This window comes from Phasianus colchicus, chromosome 14 (genome assembly GCF_987193195.1).
Source record: "Phasianus colchicus chromosome 14, bPhaCol1.hap1.1, whole genome shotgun sequence".
Taxonomy (NCBI): domain Eukaryota; kingdom Metazoa; phylum Chordata; class Aves; order Galliformes; family Phasianidae; genus Phasianus; species Phasianus colchicus.
The window spans coordinates 20,099,953-20,124,100 of record NC_143449.1 but is presented as its reverse complement, the minus strand read 5'-3'; the positions used below and the strand labels follow the sequence as shown (position 1 = coordinate 20,124,100).

The following is a 24,148-nucleotide window of genomic DNA, read 5'->3' as shown; positions in this document are numbered from 1 at the left end:
GTATCTGGTAAGTTCAAAATGGCTGAGCTATTTTATGTAGATTAGTTCCTCTAAAGGGCTAGTCCAGGACTGTTTTCCCTGCTGATGCTACTAATGGGATCTAAGCAATGATTGCTGTCTGACTAATATCTGTTCACTCTATCTCAATTTCTATCCTGAGGTGGTCTTTGGTCTCATGCTAGGATCTACAAGAACAAAGTGAGTGTTAATTTCCTAGCTCCTTTAGGCTATGATGTGCTCATGAAATTGCTAATCTAGGTTTTGTGCATGATGCTGAATGTGAAAAAGTGTCTGCCATCATCAGGGCTTTTTTGAGGGTAGAGAGAGTTTCTCTACAAAGCAACCTTATGTTTTTGCTGCTGCAGTACATTGACCCCCTGGTGTGAAATCTGGCTTCAACTCTTTCACAGAAAAATTTTTAGATATCCTGAATGTTTTTGCCCCAGAGTGCCCTTTCGTTTTGAGTGAGTTGTTTGCTTCTTGCCTAATTCAGAACTGAGAAGTTTTATCAAGGTTTTTAGCTACACAGCTGTCTCAGTGCACACTGCTGGCTTTGTTCAGCAGCATTTAGGTAGCATTTTGTTCCACCTGCTGTCTCTAAAGGTAGAATAAATATATCTATCCCAATGTAGTGATGACCTACTCTGAATTAGGATTAAAAGGACTTTTTGAAAGTTAGATGATATCTTCATGAGGAAGAGCAGTTTGAATCTAGAGAGAACATTCTGCACTAATAATAGGTGAATGGACTTGAAGTAGGGATGCTCCTGTCTCACTCTTTCATGCTTGGCTGAATTCCAAAGTAAACTTATGTACTATTAGTTTCTCTAATCAGATACCTTGGAGCAGAAAAATCCTTATAAATTGATATATAGGATAGTAACATCATGATTTGCACTAGAGATCTACCTATATCATCCTGTTCCCAATGTTTGTATAGTTGTAGCATTAAATAGCTTATGCTGACAAAACTCTGTTAGCTGAGGCAGGAGGACTATACAAGCTTGCCTTTAGCAACTCTGCTTATGTGCCTCTTAGTGTCAGTTGCTGAACTGCAGTGCTTACCAACTCACTAGAAAAGCCAGTGGCTCTGTGAAGGATGAATATGGTCTCTGGCTGTAGTCATTAAATTCAACTATTCTGAGCACATCTGTAATATGAAAGCATACTCCCTTCTTCCATGTACCCAATCAGCTGCACACGGCAGCTTCTCAAATGCTTTTTTTCTGATACTTTTGACCTTGGATTCTTTAGGTCTTGTTCTTTTCCCCCCTTGAAAGCCTCTTATTTCTTCTAGCTTCTTGTAGAGGCATCTTTGCTTTATGCAGTACTAGACCTATTGAGTGGTTAGTACAATAGATGGGTGGCATCTCTACCCACTTGATAGGCCTCACATCAGTTTTCTTTTTTTTTAAACAATTGAGTAGTGGTTTCTAAACTGTTTAGTCAGTGCTTCTTTTTCCATCCTACAATGAACTCTACTTCTCTGACTACAGCTTTTCTTCTCAATGACTTGCTTTGTGTTCTCTGAGCCTATAGTTGACCACAAACTTTAAACTGTTCATTACTAGCTTTTAAACATCATAGAATCCAAGAGATAGTGACCTCAGCATGTCATGCCAGAATAAGCCTTTAGAGTAAGTAGAAACACCATCTTGTTGAAGGCAAAACTGTCCAGTTAAGAGCTGTGAATTCAAGTACAGCTCAAGGAGGAATGTGACACTTGAAAAACTTCCTATTACTTCAGATTGTGACAGCAAGTTGTTGGCCTTCCTGAGACACTTTCCTAGGTATGAGTTCAGTACCTGAAGCAAACCGTAATGTCAATGGCTCCATTTACTTCTTTAGAGGGTAAGTGACTTGAAGCATTGTAGTTAATCATGGTCAAAATGCCATTGCTCTCTTCCCTTCTCAGATTTGCTGGGTTTTTTTTTGCATATTATTAAGAGAGAGTCAGTAGTGCACACAGCATCATTCTCTTGGCCTAGCCTAGATTTCAGAGAGTTGCTTGGATTATGTTATCTAAAGTTCTGGTAAGGCCAGCTTATACTTTAGAAGTATTATCTCTCTTTAAGAGGTGGAGGGAGTGCCTCTGAGATGAATATGTAACAGTGCTGAACTCTGAGAAACCTGGTTCTGCAATTGAACTAAGAAGGGGTATTTGTTCTCTTTTTTTTTTCTTTTTCCTTTTGTGAACTCTTATTTCTACTCTTCTCTACTCATGCTTCATTTTGGACATAATGAGCCTGAATACTAGCTGAGCCAATGCTGTATTCAATTTTGAAAAGTAATTGAGAGAAGGCTTCCCCAGTAATGATCATTGCAGGAAATAAAACCAAACAATGCCTGGGCCTGATAGATATCTTTTGAATTGTCTAATCCATGGCCTAATCAAAGAAGGACACTTGTGCAGTGGCACAGAGGTTTTCAGTGGCAGTGAAAGCAGGATAACTAAATGACATTTATCTGCAAAATGCCTTTTTTACTTAATTGAATAGAAAAACTATGGCATATTAAACTGCAGATGTGGCAGATTAGCCAGGTCAGAGCTAGTCCAGCAAGCAGATTTCTCTCAAAAATACTTGACATGCGTCTCATGGCCGTTTCATCTTTGGAAAGGACAACAGGCTATGTTCAAGACATGCAGTGTTGTGGATGCTTTGTGATGCTTTGTCCTTTGAAGCAGGAACTTGAAATGTCTTTTTTGCTTGAATACTTTGATTTTGTCTTTGTGTAGATATTGCTTTCATGCTGGATCTGCACTTCACAGAACTGCAGAATGGCCAGGGTTGGAAGGGACCTCAAGGATGATGAAGCTCCAACCCCCCTGCCACATGCAGATCCACCAACCTTCCCATTTAATACTAGACCAGTTAATACTAGACCAGGCTGCCCAGGGCCCCATCAACCTGGCCGTGAATACTTTCAGGGATGGTTGGGGCATCCACAGCCTTTCTGGGCAGCCTGTTCCAGCACCTCAGTACTCTCTCTGTAAAGAACTTCCCCCTGATGTCCAACCTAAATCTCCCCTCCCTCAACTTAAAACCATTTCCCCTCGTCCTGCAGTTATCTACCCTTTCAAAGAGTTGATTCCCCTCCCCTCTGTAGGCTCCCTTTGGGTATGGAAATGCTGCAATGAGGTCACCCTGCAGCCTTCTTTTCTCCATGCTGAACAAGCCCAGCTCCCTCAGCCTGTCTTCATAGGGGAGGTGCTCCAGTCCCCTGATCATCTCTGTGGCTTTCCTCTGGACCCTCTCCAGCAGCTCCCTGTCTTTTTTGTACTGGGGGCTCCACACTTGGACGCAGTATTCCAGATGGGGCCTCACAAGAGCAGAGTAGAGGGAAACAGTCACCTCCCTGTCCCTGCTGGCCACCCCTCTGCTGATGGAGCCCAGGATACCATTTGCCTTCCGAGCTGCGAGGGCACACTGCTGGCTCATGTTAAGTTTTTCATCTATCAAGACCCCCCAGGTCCTTCTCCACAGGGCTGCTCTCAAGGCCTGCTCCTTCCAGTCTGTATGGATGCCTGGGATTCCTCTGGCCCAAGTGCAAAACTCTGCACTTTGCTGTGCTGAACCTCATCAGGTTCACCCAAGCCCACCTTTCTAGCCTCTCGAGGTCCCTCTGAATGGCATTCCTTCCCAACCACTTGTTTGCATGTGTAATGTATTTCCTTCAAAATCATCTAGTCCAAATGTCTACCTTCCACTGATATTTCACTACTAAACCATGTCTCTTAGAACAACATTTAAATGTTTCTTGATCACCTCCAGAGGTGGTAACTCAACCACCTCCCTGGACAGCCTGATCCTGTGCCTGACCACTCTTTTAGAGAAGAAATTTTTCCTAATATCCTGGTGCAACTTGAGGACATTCTCTCTAGTCCTGTTGCAAATTATGTGAGACAAGAGGCCGACCCCCACCTTGACACTGCCTCCTTTCAGGTACTTTCTACTTTTAGGTAGAGAGCTGTAAGGTCTCCCCTCAGCCTCCTCTTCTCCTATTTTCCTAGGCTGAGAACTACAGCGATCTTCAACAGTCATTCTCACGCTAAAATCTACGTTTATGAGGTCTACTTGCGGCCCCCCTTCTACTGTGGGACGGCTCTGAATGACAAGAACAATAGCTGGGAAGGAGACTGGTACTTGTAGAGGGGGGAGCTGAGAAAGCCATGCAGGCCTGAAAAAAGTGGAGTTTTCCTGTAGAAAACTTTAGTTCATGATAGTTTTGCTATCAAGGTTGAACCAAATATCCTGTTGAAGCGGAGGTGGAAAGGATTGTCACTTGATGGAGGCTACCATCATCTACCTTTACTTTCAGGATGAAGGCTGAATGGTACAGATCCATGCTCAGACTAACAAGCCACCATGTACCTTGCTTTACATTTCATGTAATTTCTAGAGTAGGAATTGCAATGCATCTTAGTTTGATTTAGTAGCCGACTGGGGCTGTGAAGTTCTTGTGTGTGTGCTATGCTGTCTCCCCCTCTCCTCGTCCAGACCATTGTTGTCAATGCAATTGCTGTGCAGACTTCTGCTGTGGAATAAAAGTCCTTTTGTGCGAGGCCTCAGTGTGATGCCATTCAGTTCCTTGCTGGCAGTTCAGCTTATTGAATTCCCAGGCTTAAGCTGCAGACAAATGAAAGTGAGGCAAGCAGACACAGCAGTGGGGGTGAGCCTCCATTCCATTCAAATGTTAATATTGCAGAGAACAAAGCTTTTCTTAGGCTCTAGGACAGCCTTTCTTCCTCTCTTCCTACCAAAAGTTTTCTATATATACAGCAAAATCTAATGCTTCTCTGAAAGCCTCCTTAGCTGGATGCATCCCACTATGTGACATGTGCAAGTGAAGGCTTATCAGACCTACATTCATTGTTTAATGTGTTATTTAGATTATTTAGGCCAGTTCTCCATATCCGGGCAAAGACAGGCTGAATAATTTCATGGGCTTGAAGAATCATGTGTATAGTCTATGTGGCCTTGTGTAGGTTTTGTGTGTGTTTCTAATAGCATGCAGCTGCTGAAAGCTCTCTGATTTTTATTTATTTTAATTAATTTATTTATTTTGCAATGATGCTACTTCTGTAAAGCTAACAGAAATGTCTGATTGAAGTCCTAAATAACTGAATTAGTAATATGTTTGCAGGGACCCGTGTCCTTAATTTTGTGGCTCAACAAACTGGACTCCACATAAAAGAGAATAGAGCACATCTTTAGGAATCAGCAAAGAAGTAACTTTAAAAGAAATTAGAGAATTAGAGAGACATCATGTAAAACATGGGACAAAGCAGGATTAAATCTACCTCAACTATTTGTCAAATCCTTTAGCCTCTGCAGGAGGAAAGCTGCAAGCAAGCACAGGAGTGGGTAGTGTTGAAAAGCAGTTCTTCAGGTACAGTGTTAGACCTAAAGATAAGTGTTTTGTCCTTTCTCCTCCTTTGTCTAGTAGTAGAGGTTAAGACAGTTGCCCTGTTTGCAAGCATAAGATCAACTCCAGGGTGTCCAGGAAGAATGTGAAGGAGTTTCAGTTTTTAGACTGAATGAACCCTATAGTAGGTGTGTCTCAGACTTGCCAGAGCACAAAGTAGTGGCTTTGTGCTGGTGAACTTGCTTTATAGAGAAACTTCTCTCTCCTTTCTACCAGTGTTATATTGCAGTAGTCTTGCCCTTCACCATGATGTGTTTTTTTTTTTTGTTATGGTATGTTCATAAAGCTGTCTTAACTCTTATTAATGTAATACTTGTGGCCAGCTAGAGACATGACTAAGGAGAGAGCTGCTATACCAGTGTAGATATTTCCTGTGGAGGTTCTTACCTGCTACACCTGATGAATCAATTGCATTGTATTTTGGCTATAAAAGTTGGTTAGTAAATGGCTAATAAATATATTATCTGATTTAAAGTAACAGTGAATCTTAAGGATATGAGGGAGCGAGATGCATGTGTTTCCCACATGGGATTCCTCATGCTCTGTCATCTATGTATGAGCACAGTGTCAGGGATGGCAGAATGCTAGGGCACTGCTTGTCTCTGTGCTCATCTGAATTTACCTCTGACATGTTTTCTGCTACCAGTGAGATCAGCCTGTCTGGCTATGGCTCTTGCTAATCATCTTTATTGCAGGTTGTCAAGACAATTGGTCTAAGAGAAGTCTGGTTCTTTGGACTCCAGTATCAAGATACAAAGGGATTCTCAACGTGGCTCAAATTAAATAAAAAGGTATGTTTGCTTCAACCACTCATTTGTCTGGGGTTCCTTTCTCTTGGAGGACAGGAGCAGACTGTGCTTCTATCAGGGATCTTGCTTCTCTACAGACATGAAGCAAGATTAGTGACTTGATACCACCTTCCTTCGATTGTTAGAGTCATAGAAATGCATAGAAGGGACCTTAAAAATCCTCTAGTTCCAACACAAGATTGCCACTCACGAGATCATGCTGGCCAGGCCCCATGCAGTCTGGCCCCAGTCACCTCCAGGGATGGGGCACCATAACTCTTATAGGCAGTGACTGCCTCACCATAACCTGAGTAAAAAAAAAAAAAAAAAAAGAACAAACCACCACCACCAAAAAAAAAAACTAAAACAAAACCTCCTAGTATAATATAAATCTCTCATCTTTTATTTTAAAACCATTTCCCCTTGTCCTATTGAACCACATAAACAGGAGCGAGAATGATTTTTTTATAAGCTCCCTTTAAGTACTAGAAGGCTGCAGTGAGGTCTCTCCAAAGCTTTCTCTTCTTCAGGTGAACAAGCTTATCTTCAACCTTTCCTCTTAAGAGAAATGCTTCAGTCCTCTGATAATCTCTGTCGCCCTCTTCTGAACCTTCTCCAGCAGCTCCATGTCTTTATTGTGCTGGGGGCCCCGGGCCTGGACACAGTATTCCACACGGGGCCTTAAGAGGACAGAGCTGAGAGGGCGAATCCTCTCTCTAACCCTGATGCCCCTGCCCTTTTTGGTGCAGCTCAGGATACCACTGGCGTTTGGGCTGCAAATACCCACTCTTGGCTTGTGTCAAGCTTTTTGTCCACCAGAAGCCCCAAGTCCTTCTCCGTGGGGCTGTTCTCAATAAGTTCTTCTCCCAGTCTGTACACATAAATGGGATTGTCGCAGTGCAAGTGTGACTTTGTGCACCCGACCTTGTTGAACCTCATTAGGTTTACACGGTCCTACTTTTCAAGCTTGACCAGCTCACTTTGGATGGCATTCCTTCCTTATGATCAGCCTTCAGCCTTTATGTACAGTTCCATCGGGATCCTGGGATGTGTGGTGTTGGGCCCCATAGACCTGTACACATTAGTCTCATCAGACAGTCTCAAACTTGCTGTTATGCTACAGCAGGAGGAATTTTACTCCTCCAACTCTCACCTAGAGCTTCAAGGGCGTGAGAGATGTGGGAAGCCTGTGAAGACACAGGGAGTTTCATACAAACATGCAGGAGAACTTTACGATAGGGACGATGGAGCACTGGAGCAGGTTTCCCAGACAAGCTGTGGAGCCTCTTTCTATGGAGATATTCAAGACCTGTCTGGGTGCCTACCTGTGTGACCTGTTGTAGGGAACTTGCTTCAGTGCTGGGAGGGGGATTGGACTCTGATTTCTTGAGGTCCCTTCCAACCCCTGTGATTCTGTGAAGATTGAGGCCAAGAACTTGTTGAGTACCTCAGCCTTCTCATAACTGTTGCAATTTCTTCCTTCTCATTTATCACTCTCCTTGACCACTGTCTTCTCACCAGGGTACCTGTAGACTCTTTTATTATTTTTCCACATCCTTTGCCAAGGTCAATTCCGTCTGTGGCCTGACTTTCCTGATTTCATCTATGCATGTCTGGACAGCACCCTCGTATTCTTCCCGGGTCACACATCCCTATTCCCATCATACAGTCAATCTTCCCCAGTCTGCAAGATCTGTTAACCGCCCCTGTAACTGTTAATGTGGTGCTCGTGTGAGCAGCTTGCCCATCCATATTTGTGTTGCAAAGGGTTTTTTTTCTAATGCATGCTTGTCTTCTCTTCCTGACCATTAACCCTGCTCACTTTCATTTGACTGTTAGCTATAAAATCTGATAACTCTGTTGCTCCAGGTAACAGCACAGGATGTACGCAAGGAAAGCCCTCTTCTTTTCAAATTCCGAGCCAAGTTCTACCCAGAAGATGTGGCAGAAGAACTGATCCAGGACATCACACAGCGCCTATTCTTCCTCCAAGTGAAGGAGGCAATTCTGAATGATGACATTTACTGTCCTCCAGAAACAGCTGTCCTGCTGGCTTCCTATGCTGTCCAGTCCAAGTATGGAGACTTCAATAAAGAAGTGCACAAGTCTGGTTACCTTGCTAGTGACAAACTGCTTCCACAAAGGTATGAGAATTTGTTCACTTTTAGAATATCTCTGTGCTGAAAAGTTTGGATTTTTTTTGGAGTCTTAACCAGGGAATTCATAATAAAATACAGCCTTGTGCCTCTCTTAAAGATCCTATTGCTGCTGAGGAAACTGTAATTGGAAGTAGTTGGAGAAGCTCCAAAAAAGCCTGATAATGTAATGGTATAAGAAACATAGCTGAATACAGCTTGTTGTTTGTCAGAAGCCTCGAATACTCTACTGATGTGTCTCTGCCTAGCCTTAGAAATCCATATTTCTGAAAATGTTTTTTGTTCTGGGAGCTATGATGTCCATGGAGTATTTAATGAAGTGTTGTTCTGGACTCATGTGGTGGCGTGTGCATAAATGCAGTAGCTGGTCTCAAAAATCCAATGTATTCTTTCTAGAGTTCTGGAGCAACACAAGCTTAACAAGGACCAGTGGGAGGAGAGGATCCAGGTGTGGCATGAAGAACATCGAGGAATGATTAGGTAACTGATGCATGTGAAACTGGTGTATTTAAGATAGTGATATATTATACACTAGCATATATGAAGTCACACAATAATCTGTAGCTTGCTCCAGCATGAGTTAGCATTCATCAGGTTATTCTATTGAGAGTAACGAGGCCAATGTGCCTCTGACCTTGCTAGTCCATGTAACTGGCTGACATTAGTTAGTAAAAACAAAGCTGAACTTTTGGAAATTGTTCACTCTTATCTTCAAGGATGATTCTTGCAATCTTTGGCTAGTCTATTGCTGCTCTATCTGTGTAGATAGTCAGCACCTTCTTGATCAAATGGTTTATTGACTAGAGAAAGAATATCTGCTTTCTTTTTGCATGATACAGAGAAGATGCTGTCTTGGAGTACCTAAAAATTGCACAGGATTTGGAAATGTATGGTGTGAACTACTTCAGCATTAAAAACAAAAAGGGCTCTGAACTCTGGCTAGGCGTAGATGCTCTTGGACTCAACATTTATGAGCAGAATGACAGGTAATAAATCCACTCTCCTCATCACTGACTTCATCTCCTTTCCAGTGTAAAGGTAGTTAAAAGTAATCTGTTAATCTGCTCTGATATTTTGTTCTCATACTGAACTCTGCTGCTGATGTGTCATTCTTGGTTGTATTTTTGCTGGAGTGCATCATAAAATGTGCTGCTTAGGAGCAAAACCCATGAAACACTTAAATCTTACCAAGCTAGTTTTACCTGTATCCTTTGTCTTCCTGATGTGGAAAGAGCATTCTTCAGCTGTTCTCCTTTTAATCAAACAGGATTGAAAACTGCTCCCTAGTTCATTTATCTGGCCAATTCTACTTGCTTATTCCAGTCAACCTGAGAGTACTGAAATATCACAAGAGCAGGTTTTTCAGAATTTTGAGCTTTATGTTGTAGTTCAGGAACTTGAAATGACTTGGGACTTTTATCTCCTCTGTTTTCTGTTTCTGCAGGCTAACACCAAAAATTGGATTCCCTTGGAGTGAGATCAGAAATATTTCTTTCAATGACAAGAAGTTTGTAATCAAGCCTATTGACAAGAAAGCACCAGTAAGAAGCAACAGCCATATTAAAGCTTTTGAACTTTCAGTCTCTTCTTAGATTAATTGTGGAATGGCTTGGTTTGGGATGGTCCTAAAAGATCATCCAATTCCACCCCTGCTACTGTGGTCAAGGTTGCCCTTCCATCAGATCTGGCTGCCCAGGTCCCATCCAGCCTGGCCTCCAGGGATGAAGCACCTACACTTTTCTGGACAGTCTGTGTCAGGGCTTAACCAGCCTTTGAGTAAAAGAATTTCCATCTAGCATCTAAACCAAATCTTCCCTCTTTTAGTTTAAAGCCATTCCCTCTTGTCTCATTGCTATTGGATCGTGTAAAATGAATGATCAGTTGTCTGTGACTTTACTTTCTAGTTGTAAATAATACTTTTATCAGTAACATCAGCAGTTGCTTAAGTAGTTCTCTACTACCTGTTGGGGTCATTATGCCAAGAATGTATTGAACAGCAATAAGAGGATAGATGGAAACTGGTTCTGGCTGGGAAGAGAGGCATTTGTTCACTGTAACCTTATGCTATCCAAAGTCAGCAAGAGAGAGGCTTTTTGCTTAGGGTTTCTGATTCTCCTACAACCATTCTAATTCTCTGATACGATTAGGGATCTGAAGCACCTGTGCTAACTGTTGTATGCTCCCATTGACTTTAGTAGCATGGAATCATCTTTCACCATGTTTTACTTTATTTGAAGCTGAAGCTTCACATCATTTTGTAGAATGCACTGGGAACATCTTTTCCTCACATTTTTTTTAATGAACATTATTTAATTTACTCTTTAAGGCCTGTTAATATCCTGTGTCAGCTGATACCTTCTGTTCTTCTGCTCATTTTTGTTTTTTGGCTGCGTGGAAGCGTTTTCCTGCTGCTGTTCTTGTTTTAACAGAATTAAGTTATTTTTTTTTTAGGACATAATTTTTAACACTCTGTCACTCTGTGGCATAAGAGAAAAACTTACACGTGATGTGGATGACCAGATTTAAAGAACTAATTCATAATAAAAGTGGAGGAAGGCACAGCCTCAGTGTTCCTAGTAAACTAACCCATGATTGTATTTCTAATGAAACAATAGAGCCAGGCTGCTACGTACTCTGTGTACTAAGAATGCTTTACGATGATACCAAGGAGACTGTAACAGGAAGTTAGACAATTCTGCCCTGTGTCAATTTATCATCTTGAAATTCACTTCTGAAAGATGGAGGTCTGACTACTACCAGCAGTGAATTAGACACTGATCAGAAATGTTGGCTAGCAGTATTAGAAAGTTGAGTTTTGGTGTGTATTGCATACATAGAGGGTTTACTATGCTGAAGGAACAATTTTAATGCTGCCTTTTCTTGTCCCAAGGACTTCGTATTCTACGCCCCTCGGTTACGGATTAACAAACGAATCTTGGCACTTTGTATGGGAAACCATGAGCTCTACATGCGCAGACGTAAACCAGATACCATTGAGGTGCAGCAGATGAAAGCACAGGCTCGGGAAGAGAAGCATCAGAAACAGATGGAGAGGTTTGTGCAAGGTTCTGAGTAACCCGGACTTGGCTGGTCGCTCCACAGTAGCATCACGTGCTAGATAGAAGTGCTGGCAGCATGCTTGTTAACCTGCTTGAGCCAAGAACAGGGCAGACTTCTTTCTGCTTCAGTTTATCTAATGAGATGATGGAAGTGGCTCTCATCACAGGTGTGGTTCACCACCACTTTCTTGGAATTAAATGTGTGCCCATCTATTTGAAAGGACTAATCTGGATCTTGATATAAGGATCTTCTGTTAGTAGCATTACTATTATGAAATTCCACTAAGGTGAATGCCAGCAGAGCAAACTTTTTGTTTCTTCACTTCACTTTAAAAGGAGCACATATGGAGTAAAGATCATCAGCTGAGTAATCTAGTGCATTTCTCCTGTGTGCTTGTAGTTTCACTAGGAAGCACTACAAACTACAGCTGTAAATTATAAATTGCATTATGACTTTCTCCATTACCAGAGCCCTGCTGGAGAACGAGAAGAAGAAGAGGGAATTGGCAGAAAAAGAGAAGGAGAAGATTGAACGTGAGAAGGAGGAGCTGATGGAAAAACTCAAGCAAATTGAGGAGCAAACCAAGAAAGCCCAGCAAGGTAATATGAAATACTCCAGTATTCCATTACATGCACAGTCTGGGTAGTCTGAATGAGAAGGATTCAAATAGTAAAGCTAGGAGCATCTCCAATCCATTCAGATTCTAGTATTGTGTGCTGGCCAATGTGTTAAGGCCCTACTTTAGCCTTCTAAAGCTGAATGCAAATCTGCAGATGCAGATACTCTGAAGTATGGCTTGTATTAAAGAGATGGGTGGCAGCCAAGCTGTCTCTCTGGCAGCTAGAGTGTCTTTCACTTGTCCATATGCCAGCTGGAAGCTTTGTCTTAGCACATCGGTAGAGGAAAGAGTCAGAAAGAGTAGCAAGGGTCATATCAGCCAGTATCCTGGCTTTTACAATCTAGTTGCTTGGCTAGCATTACTATGCAGTGCCCAATTAAAATGCAGCATGCTTTTCTGTCTTTAAGGATGTCATTTTGAGGTGGGTACTTCCCACAGATCAGTCAGGCAAGTAATTTGCTGGCTTGCTACAAGTCTAGCTCTTCATCTCCAATCTCTATTTGCAATGTAAAGAGGAGGAAAGGACGTAGTTGCTTGAGTCTTTCCATTCTTTCTAAAGGAAAGGTTTCATTCAGGAGGTAGGGATAAGGGCACCCTCCTATTACATTTTTTGCTTTATTTCTCTTCAAATGTACTCTGCTATTCCTTCAGAACTGGAAGAACAGACCCGCAGAGCCATGGAGCTGGAACAGGAAAGAAAGCGAGCTCAGGAGGAAGCAGAAAAACTGGCTAAAGAACGTAGAGAAGCAGAAGAGGCAAAGGAAGCCCTGCTGAAAGCATCCCATGATCAACAAAAGACCCAGGAACAACTGGTGAGTGGGTCAGCTGAAAATCGGATGGGGCAAACAGTGACACTGTGGGGGTCTTTCTAAGGTCATAGAACAAATTAAGCTATGAATATAGTGAAGTATATTTTAGTTCCTAAGGGTAGACATTAAAGAAGATGAATTAATATTTAAATATGCGTGTTTGTATCTATTTGTGCAGTAGATCGAGGCTGTTTTTTTTTTTTTTTGCTTGCAACAGTATCTGATGCTGAGAACAGCATGTAGAACTCATTAATTGCTTTTCTTGGCTTGGGTTCAAAGATGTGAGTACTGTAGCTGTGTTTGGAGGGGGAAAAAACCCTCAACAAAAACCCTCTCCTTTTTTCCCCTTGCATCATTTAGGTATCAGTGGGACTGAAGTATCCTCCTTACAAGAAAGATAGAGATTGTTTTTATTCAGAACTTGGACTAGCACTTCATTTAGCAAGTACTTCTCTTTTGTTCCCACTAAAAGTCTTTCCTTTGCAGGCTGCTGAAATGGCAGAACTCACAGCTAGGATCACGCAGCTGGAATTGGCCAGGCAGAAGAAAGAGAGTGAGGCTCAGGAGTGGCAGCAGAAGGTAAAGCAGAATCTGAAGTAGCTGCATTAATTTCTGTGGAGTTAATCTTCATTTTGTTTTGTGACCTGAACTACTACACTAGAATACTGCCACTAGACAAGGTGTCTGCAAGCTGAGGCCGTTGCAAATATGCAGCTTCATGGGTTTTTTTGTTTTGTTTTTCTTGTAAGATGAGTGCTACATTCTAACTCTAGCTTGGACTAGTTTGATTAGGCCTATAGGTCATTTTCCACGAGTTATAACCATTCCTTAAATCTCTGATGTGTAAGCCAGCGGAAAATGTTGCGAGTGATTGTGGCTGAGTAGTTTTGGAACACACCACTTCAGTGTGCAAGAGATGTAGGGCTCTTAAGTACTGTTTCTGTGTGCTTCTGCAAGAAGTTAGATCTGAGTTGCACAGACTAAGTGTGGTCTGTCTTATTGCAGGCACAAATGGTGCAGGAGGACCTAGAAAAGACCAAAGAGGAGCTGAAGACTGCCATGAGCACTCCTCATGTCACTGAGCCAATGCACTCTGAGAATGAGCATGATGATGAGCAGGATGAAAATGCAGCGGAAGCCAGTGCTGAGCTTCGATCAGAGGCCACCATCAAGGACCGCAGCGAGGAGCAGCGTACCACTGAAGCAGAGAAAAACGAACGAGTGCAGAAACACTTGAAGGTAAAAGTTTGCAGCCGAGTGTGTGTGCATGGGCATTGCTTCTATTCTTTTTGTCGTTGTGACTGTGAGGTTTTACGGGTATTCCTTAAAAAGGAAGGAAAAAAAGAAGGGAGCTGTGAATGGTGAGTGAGGGAGAAGGTGATCATGACTTCATTGGATTGCTGCTTACCATTAGGAGAAGGGGCGGAACTTGTCTCTAGTTCATTTCTATTTCACTGGAAATAGCGAAGTCTTTTCAAGCAATGCCAAGAGGCAGCATCTGTGAGATAGAGTATGCTTGTGTGAGTCTTGCCAGCTACCTGACAGCTGTTCAGAGTCCAGCTGAAATGAATTGGAGGGCCTGGTTGAATTCTTCTCCTACAACTGGCTGTAACTGTTCTGTTCTGTCTGAATGGGCTGCACTGTGAAACGCTGACAGTAGCCTGCTACAGCTCAGCACGAGGGGGGGGGGGAAGGGAAGGGGGTAGAAATCTTGCACCTCCTTCTCATAAGGAATTCCACTCTTCTGGTATTGATGCTCAGAAAGTGGTGGTAGTTTGTTTTTTTGTGTTCTTTTTAATGTGTGCTAGATGCATGGCTTGGAACAGACTTGGCTTGTTTTGCATCATTCTGTGTTGGTCATGCACAGGTAGGGTGACAGGGGTGTCCTCTGTTCACAACACGTTTCTTCTGTGGTAGAAGGCTGGTAGTTGCTCATTTCTGCAAGGCAATCTTGAAGTCTTTAGGTATTTCTCCGCTGGACTTTCTCCTTCCTCTGAAGTAAATTAGTGATAGTCTTTCTTACTGTGCTAGATGAAGATAAGTAAGGTGGAAGCACCTGCAGTTTACTATTTTCAAATATAGAGGAAAAATATTTGCACCTTTCACACAATTGTTTAGGTTGGAAAGGATCTCTTGAGATCATCTAGTCTCACTATTCTGCTCAAGAAGGCTCAGCTGGAGCAGGTTGCCCAGGCCGGTATACAGTTGAGCTTATCTGTTTCCTGTGTAGGAGGATTAACAAGGAACTTCCCTGCCTGGCACTGAGGTTCTGGCTTGGCTAACCCATTGCTGTCTTTGTTCCCTTCACTAGGCTCTTTCCTCAGAGTTGGCAAACGCTCGGGATGAAACCAAGAAGACGGCCAATGATATGATCCACGCTGAAAACATGAGGCTGGGCCGAGACAAGTACAAGACCCTCCGTCAGATTCGGCAGGGCAACACCAAGCAGCGCATTGATGAGTTTGAGTCCATGTAAACTCTCCCCTGTACTTGCCGCTCTGCAGTCCCTTCTCCCTTCTTTCTCATACTCTCCCATCACTCACTCATAATCGTGCTGTGCTGGAACCACTACAGAAGAGCGACCATGGTCTTATTTATAGAGTTTTTGGTAAATGCTGGAGTTCGGCAGCAGAAGACATTTGCATATTTCTGGGGTAGCTTGGGAAAGCTAACTTGTATTAGGGCAAATCTGAAATTCTGTGACTTTGGGTAAAGTCGTACTGCATTTAGTTTGTTTTGCTTACTGAAATGGCTGTGTAGCTGTCCTCTCTTATTGAGTAGGGAGGCCAGCAGATACTTTCACTGAACTATATAAAGTGCTAACAGTTTGACATTGTGCCTTCCTACTAACTTGCACAAGCTTCAGTATTAAGCTTTGAGGCCAGCATCTAAATTTCTGATATCATTAAGGGTCTGAATCATGTAGTTGAGATAGAAAACCTGGAGTTTGGGAAGAAGGGTTGGAGGTAGAATGTGGACTTACTTTCAAAAAGACCAAAGCTTTTGACCTTTAAATGTAAGCAGACCAAACAGAATCTATGGCATTCCTGCTGGTGTTACCTTTTATTGTTTAAAGATGAAACATGAAATTTCCTAATCACAAGGAGGCCTTTGAAATATTTTCACTGATGTGGGGTGTACTGGAGCCTTGACTTCCAGGCTTTCCAGAATACGTTTTCCTCTGGATAAATGGCTTAAATGGCTTTGTTTGCTGTTATTTTGTCTGACTTGAATGTAACTAGTGAGGCAGAGATAGCTAAAGAACACTGCCTTTCATCTTGAGGTCACCACTGAAAATGGAAAGGGCTAAGCAGAAATGTAAACAACTGAAAACTCCCATGACTGTATTTCTTTTGCTGAACCAGTACATTTCTAGTCAGGTGGGGTGACTTCAGTTTTTTCCATGAGGCCTTTTTAGCATGTAGTCACTGGTGCCTTATGACTGTATAGATCTACTTTAGCTCAGATGTCTTTGTTTAAAATAGATACATTCATAAAAAGTAAAGAACAGCCAAGGACCAAAACTATTTTGTATCTGGGTCATGTAGAAACAAAACTGCAGCTTTCAGCAGCATTTGTAGGGAGAGGGTCGTGAGATTTGTCCAATTGTTGCCTTAATCTTCACTAGCATTTTGCCGGTTCCTGGCTCGAGTGTGTGTGTGTGTGTGTGTGTGTGTGTGTGTGTGTTTTTCTCCAGAAGGATGCTTTGCCTCTTTGTAGTTTCTAGTTCAGAGGGCTCTGTCTCTTAGAAGCAGGGCAGTGGTGGCTGTGGGAAGACTCGTCCTGTGTTAATTGTTGTAATCACCTTCTATCTGTTCCTCTCGTGCTGAGGCTACCCAGAGTCGTCCTTGTCACTTCTGGGGAGGGAACCAGCCATGTATGCTCAGGGTTGAATTGGATTTAGCCTTGATCCTTCGTAGAAGGAAATGTAGACCCTTAGAAGAGGCCTCTTAATGATGGATTCCCTCAAAATTGTGTCTTCATTTGCTTTGCCCTCCTTGGTACAGCTTGTTCCTATAGAAAGTCATGGGGCTACCCTATGATTTATTTTCTTGCCTAATGTGATTCTAAATCTTTCTTAGTTTTGTGGATGCCCTCTTTATCTGTATGATATTGCTGCTCGTGATGATTCACATCTGAATGCTGAAGTATTTTCAGCTCCTATTATTATAAGCAAAGGAGGAGTGTGCCAAAAAAGAAATGTCTACATCAGTGTTAATAAACTGCAGTATTTCCTCAGCAACTCTTTGGACTGCTAGAAACAACCTCACCAGTGTTGTATTTTTTTGGAAGCAATACATGTCTGTGAGTAAATCCACGGAAACACCAATCAACCAAACCATGGTTAGAAGTTTAGTGTGCTACTTCTGAACATCCTGATTAGTCATGTAGGAGCCCCCTTTACCCTCCTGGACAGAACATGAGAACACAGGAAGCTTTTGGCTGACCAAAAACACATACTCCAGTGCTTTGAAAATCACAAATGAAAGATTGTAGTTAAACTTGTCAGAACTGATTTGCATATTTCTGTACTGAAGGGTTATTGGCACTGACTCTATGTGAGTCTCATTACTGGTGGAGCAGACAACCATTACACTTCTCTTCTGGTGCTTTAAAGCTGGTTCTCAGCACTTCTGCTCTGTCCATGGCAACTATTGGTGCATTTGCAGGGAAATAAAACCCTTATTACATTAAAACAGTTTCCTAGCAATCTGATATATAGTGCCTGAAATGTGTGTTCAGATAATAAAACAGTGAACCTTTCTGCTCTGATGTCACACAACATTGCTGAACTCGTGTTACAATGCTGGCATATCTTGTTTATAGGGTTTGGTTTTGTTTTTCTTAAATCATTCTAGCTTCACTTGGTCCAATATAGGAATAGAACGGTCTGTACCAGTGACCTGACCTCACTCTTTGTAGTTGTTTCAGCTATGCCTTCTTCTTAAGCAGTATTATATTCCAGTGGTATCTAATGATATTTGATTTCAATACTTCTAGCTATGCACAATTAGAAAATATTAGTCGTGGGATGGAGGATGTGTTTATGGTCCCCTTCCCTTGGAAATGTATACTGTATTATAAAGAAATGATATTTTGCAAGAGAACTAATGTAAGAAGCTTTCAGTATTACAGTGAAATTTGTAGGCATGTTTTTTAATTTTTATTTTTCAGATTTGTTTTTCTTCCTTTCCATGTCCCAATTCAAATGGATAACTACTCCTCATGGGGGTGGAGGGAGGGAAGAAGAAATACCTTATCAAATGTTTGCCTGGCTTGATTTATCTCTCTCTCTTTTTTTTTTTTTTGTTGTTGTTGTCGCTGTAAATTATTATTATTTTGACCAGCCTTTTTACTGGATTATAATAAAACACATTTTCTTAGGGTTATGGAGTAATTCATGGATCCATGTGGTTACCTGCAAAGAGACCTTTGATATTAAGGCATTTTTTTTCCTGTTTGTAGGAGTTGTTAAAATCCATACCCTGTTCTTCCTACAGTGCCAATAAAGTTTAGAGAAATTCAGCAGATGGTGTCTGGATGATTGCTTGAAGTTTGCTTTGAGTCTAGCAATGTGCTTCCTTGTTAGAGGTCTGACACGCAGTCCATAGAAGGTCAGCCTGAGTGTAAGTTTTAATTTAATGGAGGGTAAATTTGTATCACGTTTAACTTGTAAACTTCCCCAACAAGAGGAAGAGGGAAAACTGTTTCAGGAATTTGCCAGTGGAATACCTGCTGTGTAGGGCTGTGCCCAGGCCCTCCAGGAATATAGCAACAGGTGAGTTTGTAAGAGGGTAGCCAGCCTTAGCATTGCTGCATGTCTCAAACTTGCGTTTGTCTGAGTCTGGCCCTTTACCATTGATTTCAACCTCATTTGTTTCACAGCTACTTTGCTCTGGCTTTCTTTCTGTTTCTGTTTCCTAAGTTTGCCAGGCAGGGCCCAGTGCCAACTTTCTGCTGATGAACTGTTTGATCTTAGTTTGTGTCTGCTTTTCATGTGGTTGTTAAGAGGGTCTTTGCATAACCTCTGTCTCCTGCTTGCTGCACTGTAAAAATAAGGCAAGAGATCTAATAAAAACCTGTTGGGACTCAGGTTTGCTATTGTAGGAGAAACTTGAACTTGTCTGAAACAAAATGTGTAGTGTGGAGCAATGGAAACTTCTGAAATCTATTGGCTTTGGCATGGATACAGTTTTTGTAGGACAGACTTCCTCATTCTTTCCAGGATTCAAATAAACCTGAACACAAGACAGGATGAACTGTAATGTCTACTTGAACACTGCTGTAGTGCATTCTTCAAGAGAAAGCATGCTGATCTGTAAATGCAGCTCTCACAAATGGGTTTCTATCATTTACTGCACTTGCTGCTAGGTTGGCAGTACTTTCTCACTTACGCTTATGTTTCTGGAGGATCTAGAGACTCCAAAATAGTGTGAAGCTGCACTAGGGTTGGGTATTAGGAAAGGGTCTTTACCTGAGGGCATTCAGGCATGGAACAGGCTCCCCAAGGCAGAGTTCATGGCCCCAAGCTGCCAGAGCTCAAAGTGCATTTAGACACTGCTCTCAGATTCAGGTTTGGAATTTTGGGTGGAGCCTCAGCTTGGACTCAGCGATCCCTGTGGTCACTTCAGAGATGCTCTGTGATTCTGTGATCCTCCTAATCTATCTTTAGACAGGCTGAGATACTAAACTGAATTTATTCCCATGTTTCTCATGTCTGCTGACCTGGGAAGCTTCAGACTTCATGAATCTTGCTGTAGTGGCTCTTCATTGAGAAGGTGCATCTATTAGCTGTGTTCCAACATCTTGCAATGCTCAATAATGCAATATGTTAAGCATATACAGTTGTGTGGCAACTGCTTGAAAATCATGGAGACAGAATATGTCCTATTGAGGAAGCACAGAACAACAGGTACAACTAGTTTTCTCCGTGCCATTCAGTGTAACTATTCTGCTGAGTGCAGCTTCTCAGCTATGTATAACTCAGTCCTGAGCATGCAGTGTAATTAACTTATACCACCCTATAATCAGAACATGTGGCAACTGGCAGAGAACAGTGTAATTCATCTGTGACTGATGTCAACACAGAACTGCTGCATAGCCACATGCAAGTTGACTCCATGTGTGATGTCAAACTTTTCCTTGCAGGACAATCAGCTCATCTCTAAGAAAAGGATCTGGGCTGCAGTGCATATTCAGTTAGGCTAAGGCTAGCTTTTGTCTTGCATGTCTGCAGTTTGTGGGCGATGATGCAGATTGCTGCTACAAAGCAATGCTTGGATGCACATCTGGTTCAGTGTGACAGCTTCCTCAAAGCTACTAGTAATTTTAGGATTTATATTCTCAAATAGCAAGTTGAAGCTGTTACAGAGAACAGAACAGAATGAGGAGGAGAAAGGAAAGAATAAGGTGAGTCTGAATAAAGGAGTTTTGGGAGTTCCTTCCAGGAGCATCTTTTGAGAAGGTGTTTCCTCTGTGTAAGTTAATACCACTCTTACAGCTTTCTAGTGAGCAGAGTTAGTTGGAAAATTACAAATCCCTGTCACTGTTATTCCTTCTGATTGTGCTCTTTTCAGGAAATACAAGCCAGGGTTGCTCTCCGATCAAGAGGGACAATCAAGAGGGAGGATCAAGGGAATGGGGAATATCCTGCTCTTGACTTGGAAGGTTACAGAGAAGCTTGTCTATGCTCCACATGCAGACATAGTGCCCTCCCATTCATCTCTGAAGCATCCTTGACTGACTAAAGGAGAAGCAACTGTAGCTGCAAATAAAAGCCTTGCCCAGGCACTGTAACTTGTAGTGGCCTTCACCTAGCCAGGCAGCAGCTGCACTGCCAGAGGTGGCTGTTGTCAAGGAACTCTGTTAAAAATTCATTTTTCTTCCCTGTTGCAGCGTTAACTCATCTCTGATGATAGCACTGTTGCCCTCTTGCTTCCACTGGTGAAAATTTGTCCCTTGATTTATTTGTTTTTAGCAATTCTAAGGTTGCTGAACATCTAAAGAAAGGCCAGAGCAAGAAAATGGTAGTCTTGTTTGACAGATATAGAGATTGAGGCATGTTTAAAACCTTCCCCCCAACCCTTTGGCCCCTACTAGTCAGTGCTTTCAGAGACTTGAGCTCACTTTGTAGGTACTTTCACATGTAAGCACTCTGTAGGTTTGAGTTCAGAGCATCGGTTTTGGGGCAGCCCTCTTTGCCTGGTCCTGTGGGCTTGGAGAAAGCAGAAGAATTTGTTTTATTTGCTTATAGAACACAGCACAGAGGGTGATGTGTTTCTTCCAAGGTAGAACGGAGTTGTGGCTGTCTGGTGGCTCGTTTCATGGAAATCAGTTCAGACTTTTTGCACTACCTTCATGTGGCCAGACCACCTGCCCTTCTCACAAACCTCCAAACAATAATGGAGCCAATTCTGTACTGAGACAGAATGCTGGACTTCAACTTTGTCATGACTCATTGAGCTGTTTGCTCAGTTCCTTTCTTCTGTCTGGACTTTACTTTGTGAGCTCCACTGTTAGGAATCTGAATTTTATCAAGTATCAGTTTTTCACTGGAGAAAGCAGGTGACAATGTGCTGACCTGGTTGGCATCTGTACACCTTGCAGCTCACTCATGGGCAGGGACTGGGTAGTTTCTGCTGTGTGTATAATTTCTATCCATTCCCCCTTCTGTCCTTGTGGAAACTCAGCTGCAGAAAAGGTTGCCTCTGCTGATTCTTCCTTCCACTCCCTCTCAGGATGGACTTATTCCTCCCTTAATTTATCAGATATTCGTTCAATGGTAGTGAAGTTGCTCTCTCAAACCCAGAACTGCATACCTATGTATATTAATAACTACAAGATTAGATCACCATCTTAATCTGCTTTCAGAGAGGCAGCAGATTTGTAATGTTATGCTGCCCAACTGCAGTCTCCTGGAAGCTATAAAGTTAACAGAAGAACTCTTCTGGTTTGCACAGTGTGTCTACCCAAAGGAACAAGTGCAAGTCTGCCTGGTGCCAACCTTGTCTATGTATTTGGAAGCCCTGAAATCAACTGTGGTTGGAGGAGATGGAGATATGCTCAGGCTTCCTGGATTCTGCTTTTGGCTCTGGAGGGCTGCAACACTATTGCATGAAGTCTTGTTGGACCAGTGCTGTGCTGATATCAATCTGTTTACTACTTTTGCAACAATCAGGGATGAGGGGGATAATTGCATCTCACAGATATTTTGGAAATTTTTTGTGAGGGTCCCTAGACTGGGAGGAAAGAAAATTGTCCCCTGTGTGGTGCAGAGGAAACTGGGTAATGTATTTCAGGCTAGAAAATCTCTTCCTTTCTAGTGTGTGCTAAGGTGTTACTAGACATGTCAGCACAGCCTCTGTACTGATGGCAGTGTGATCTGCTGGTGAGCAAGAAGAGGCATGTGCATGTGTGTTTGCTGGTGGAAACTTGACTTTTACCAAATTTCTATGAAACAGAGTTAAAGATTCACTTCAGCTGTGCCTGTCATTCCAAGCATTCCAGCATTCAGTGTGCTGACTTCCAAAGAAAGCAACATTTTGAAGGGCTTTTTTTTTTTTTTTCAAAGTGGGGATTTTTAAATCTCCTCTTTTTTTTTCTCTTTCCATGGATAAGTAGTTATTTGAACAGCTTTCTATTTGTTTCCTGGACTAAATGAGAGAAGTTGAGAAGTTTTGCTCTGGAAATGCTGGATTTACTTCTAGGCATGCTGCTAGATAGAATTGGAAGGAAGAAGTAAGGGAATAAAAACAAACAAACAAACAATGAAAAACACCAACAATCGCCAAAAAAACCCTGATACCAACAGGCTTTTTTTCTCCCTGTTACAAATGCCTTAGTACGGGATATCTGAACCCAGTTTAGGATGTGGTTCCATCCCACCCTAGCATGGCTACTTCTGTTTTCATGAGAAAACTGCTGCTTGCCTCCCTGCAGGGTTGGGTGTGATGATCTCAGACCTGACTTCTCCCCTCTCTGTTCTCTCCTTTCTTCCATCTGGTGGCATTGACCTGTCGCTTGCTGTGCTCTGAGTTTCTGGCAAGGAGAAAGGTCAGTGTCAGGCAAACACACAAATGTCCTTGCTGTGAAAACTGCTGCACATACATCTAGTTTATCTCTCGTTTCAAGGTTTGCTGGAGAGATAAGATGCTTTGTGGTTTGTTTGTTTGGATCACTGGGTTGCCTGCTGCATGTCTTGATGGTGCCTGAGAAGTGAAGGCAGGATTGGGCACAGGATGTGAGTGCATGTGGAGAGGAACATTTTCCAGCCTTTCTCATCCTTACACTTTAATTTTTTCTCCTGTATTGGGGTGATTAAAGAGTCAAATTTCAAAAGTTGTTGCTTATGCTGGCTAACATTATATTATTTCATTAAAAAACTTGATTAAATCAAGCATCCTAATGAATGGTGAACTGTTAATTGGATATTAGGGACAATTCAGGATCCTGAGATGAGAGCTGTTCTCACGCTCCACAAAAAAAAAACAAAAAAACAAAAAAACAAAAAAACCCACCAAAAACTGAAACTGTCCCCTCTGCAGAGTTTTGTTTCTCAGGCAAAGTGATTTACCCTGGCGCAGAGCAGCACTGAAGTGATGTCAGTGTTTCAGGAAACAAACTGGAAGTTTCTTCTCTGGAAGCTTCACAAGCATGAAATATCAGTTAATGTGAAATGTGATACCTATCTGTGCCTCTGTGGCACTTTCCAACTGAGAATTTAACAACTGAAAGAACTGTGGCTGCTTTTTGTGTCTGTCCTGGGAAGTGTATGAATGAATATCCACATTCTACAGCTGGGAGCCTGTAACACTGGGAAAGGACGTAGCCAGATGGTGTCCATGTCAGGAGGATGTCTGAGTAAGTCTACCTCTCACCCTGTTTGTGTAAGAACTAATTGCCCCCCCACGTGTCTTCACAAGGCACCATCATTCAGGCCTTCAGTGTTTCCATCACTCTACTTTTCCACTCATCAGCTTGTGACCCTCTCCCTGCCCCCTAATGTAGTTAGACACTGTGCTGAACACTGCTCCTCAAATTTGGATTTAGGGCTAGTTTCTGTAAGGGAAGTCTGGAAGGCAAAACAGGGTGAGTCTTCCTCGGGGACTGGTGTGAGGAAATGATGCTTGTTACAATACTTTGTTCATTACCCGTGAGTGCCCTGATACAACCACAAGTGGGCTGGAGAGCAGCAAGATTCATGCACAACTCCTCCCTCTCCCCCCACCCTCCCCCCTCCCCAGGGAGGCTGTCCTTTTTTCAATTCCCCCCTCCCTCCCTCTCCCCCCC

At 42.4% G+C, this 24,148-nt stretch overlaps 1 protein-coding gene across 2 annotated transcripts in view; it reads left to right on the top strand.

The window, feature by feature from the left end:
* The window catches only part of MSN (moesin), a 40,346-nt gene extending 21,961 nt beyond the window's left edge, over nucleotides 1–18,385 (top strand). For both annotated transcript variants that reach the window (XM_031593951.2, XM_031593952.2), the window contains exons 3-13: nucleotides 6,123–6,218; nucleotides 8,085–8,359; nucleotides 8,768–8,851; nucleotides 9,211–9,357; nucleotides 9,816–9,912; nucleotides 11,262–11,425; nucleotides 11,900–12,030; nucleotides 12,702–12,862; nucleotides 13,346–13,438; nucleotides 13,865–14,098; nucleotides 15,171–18,385. In XM_031593951.2, the coding sequence (XP_031449811.1) occupies nucleotides 6,123–6,218; nucleotides 8,085–8,359; nucleotides 8,768–8,851; nucleotides 9,211–9,357; nucleotides 9,816–9,912; nucleotides 11,262–11,425; nucleotides 11,900–12,030; nucleotides 12,702–12,862; nucleotides 13,346–13,438; nucleotides 13,865–14,098; nucleotides 15,171–15,335 (1,647 nt within the window). In that variant the 3' untranslated portion in view covers nucleotides 15,336–18,385. The remainder of the gene's footprint in view (nucleotides 1–6,122; nucleotides 6,219–8,084; nucleotides 8,360–8,767; nucleotides 8,852–9,210; nucleotides 9,358–9,815; nucleotides 9,913–11,261; nucleotides 11,426–11,899; nucleotides 12,031–12,701; nucleotides 12,863–13,345; nucleotides 13,439–13,864; nucleotides 14,099–15,170) is intronic.
* The last annotated feature ends 5,763 nt before the right edge of the window (nucleotides 18,386–24,148 follow it).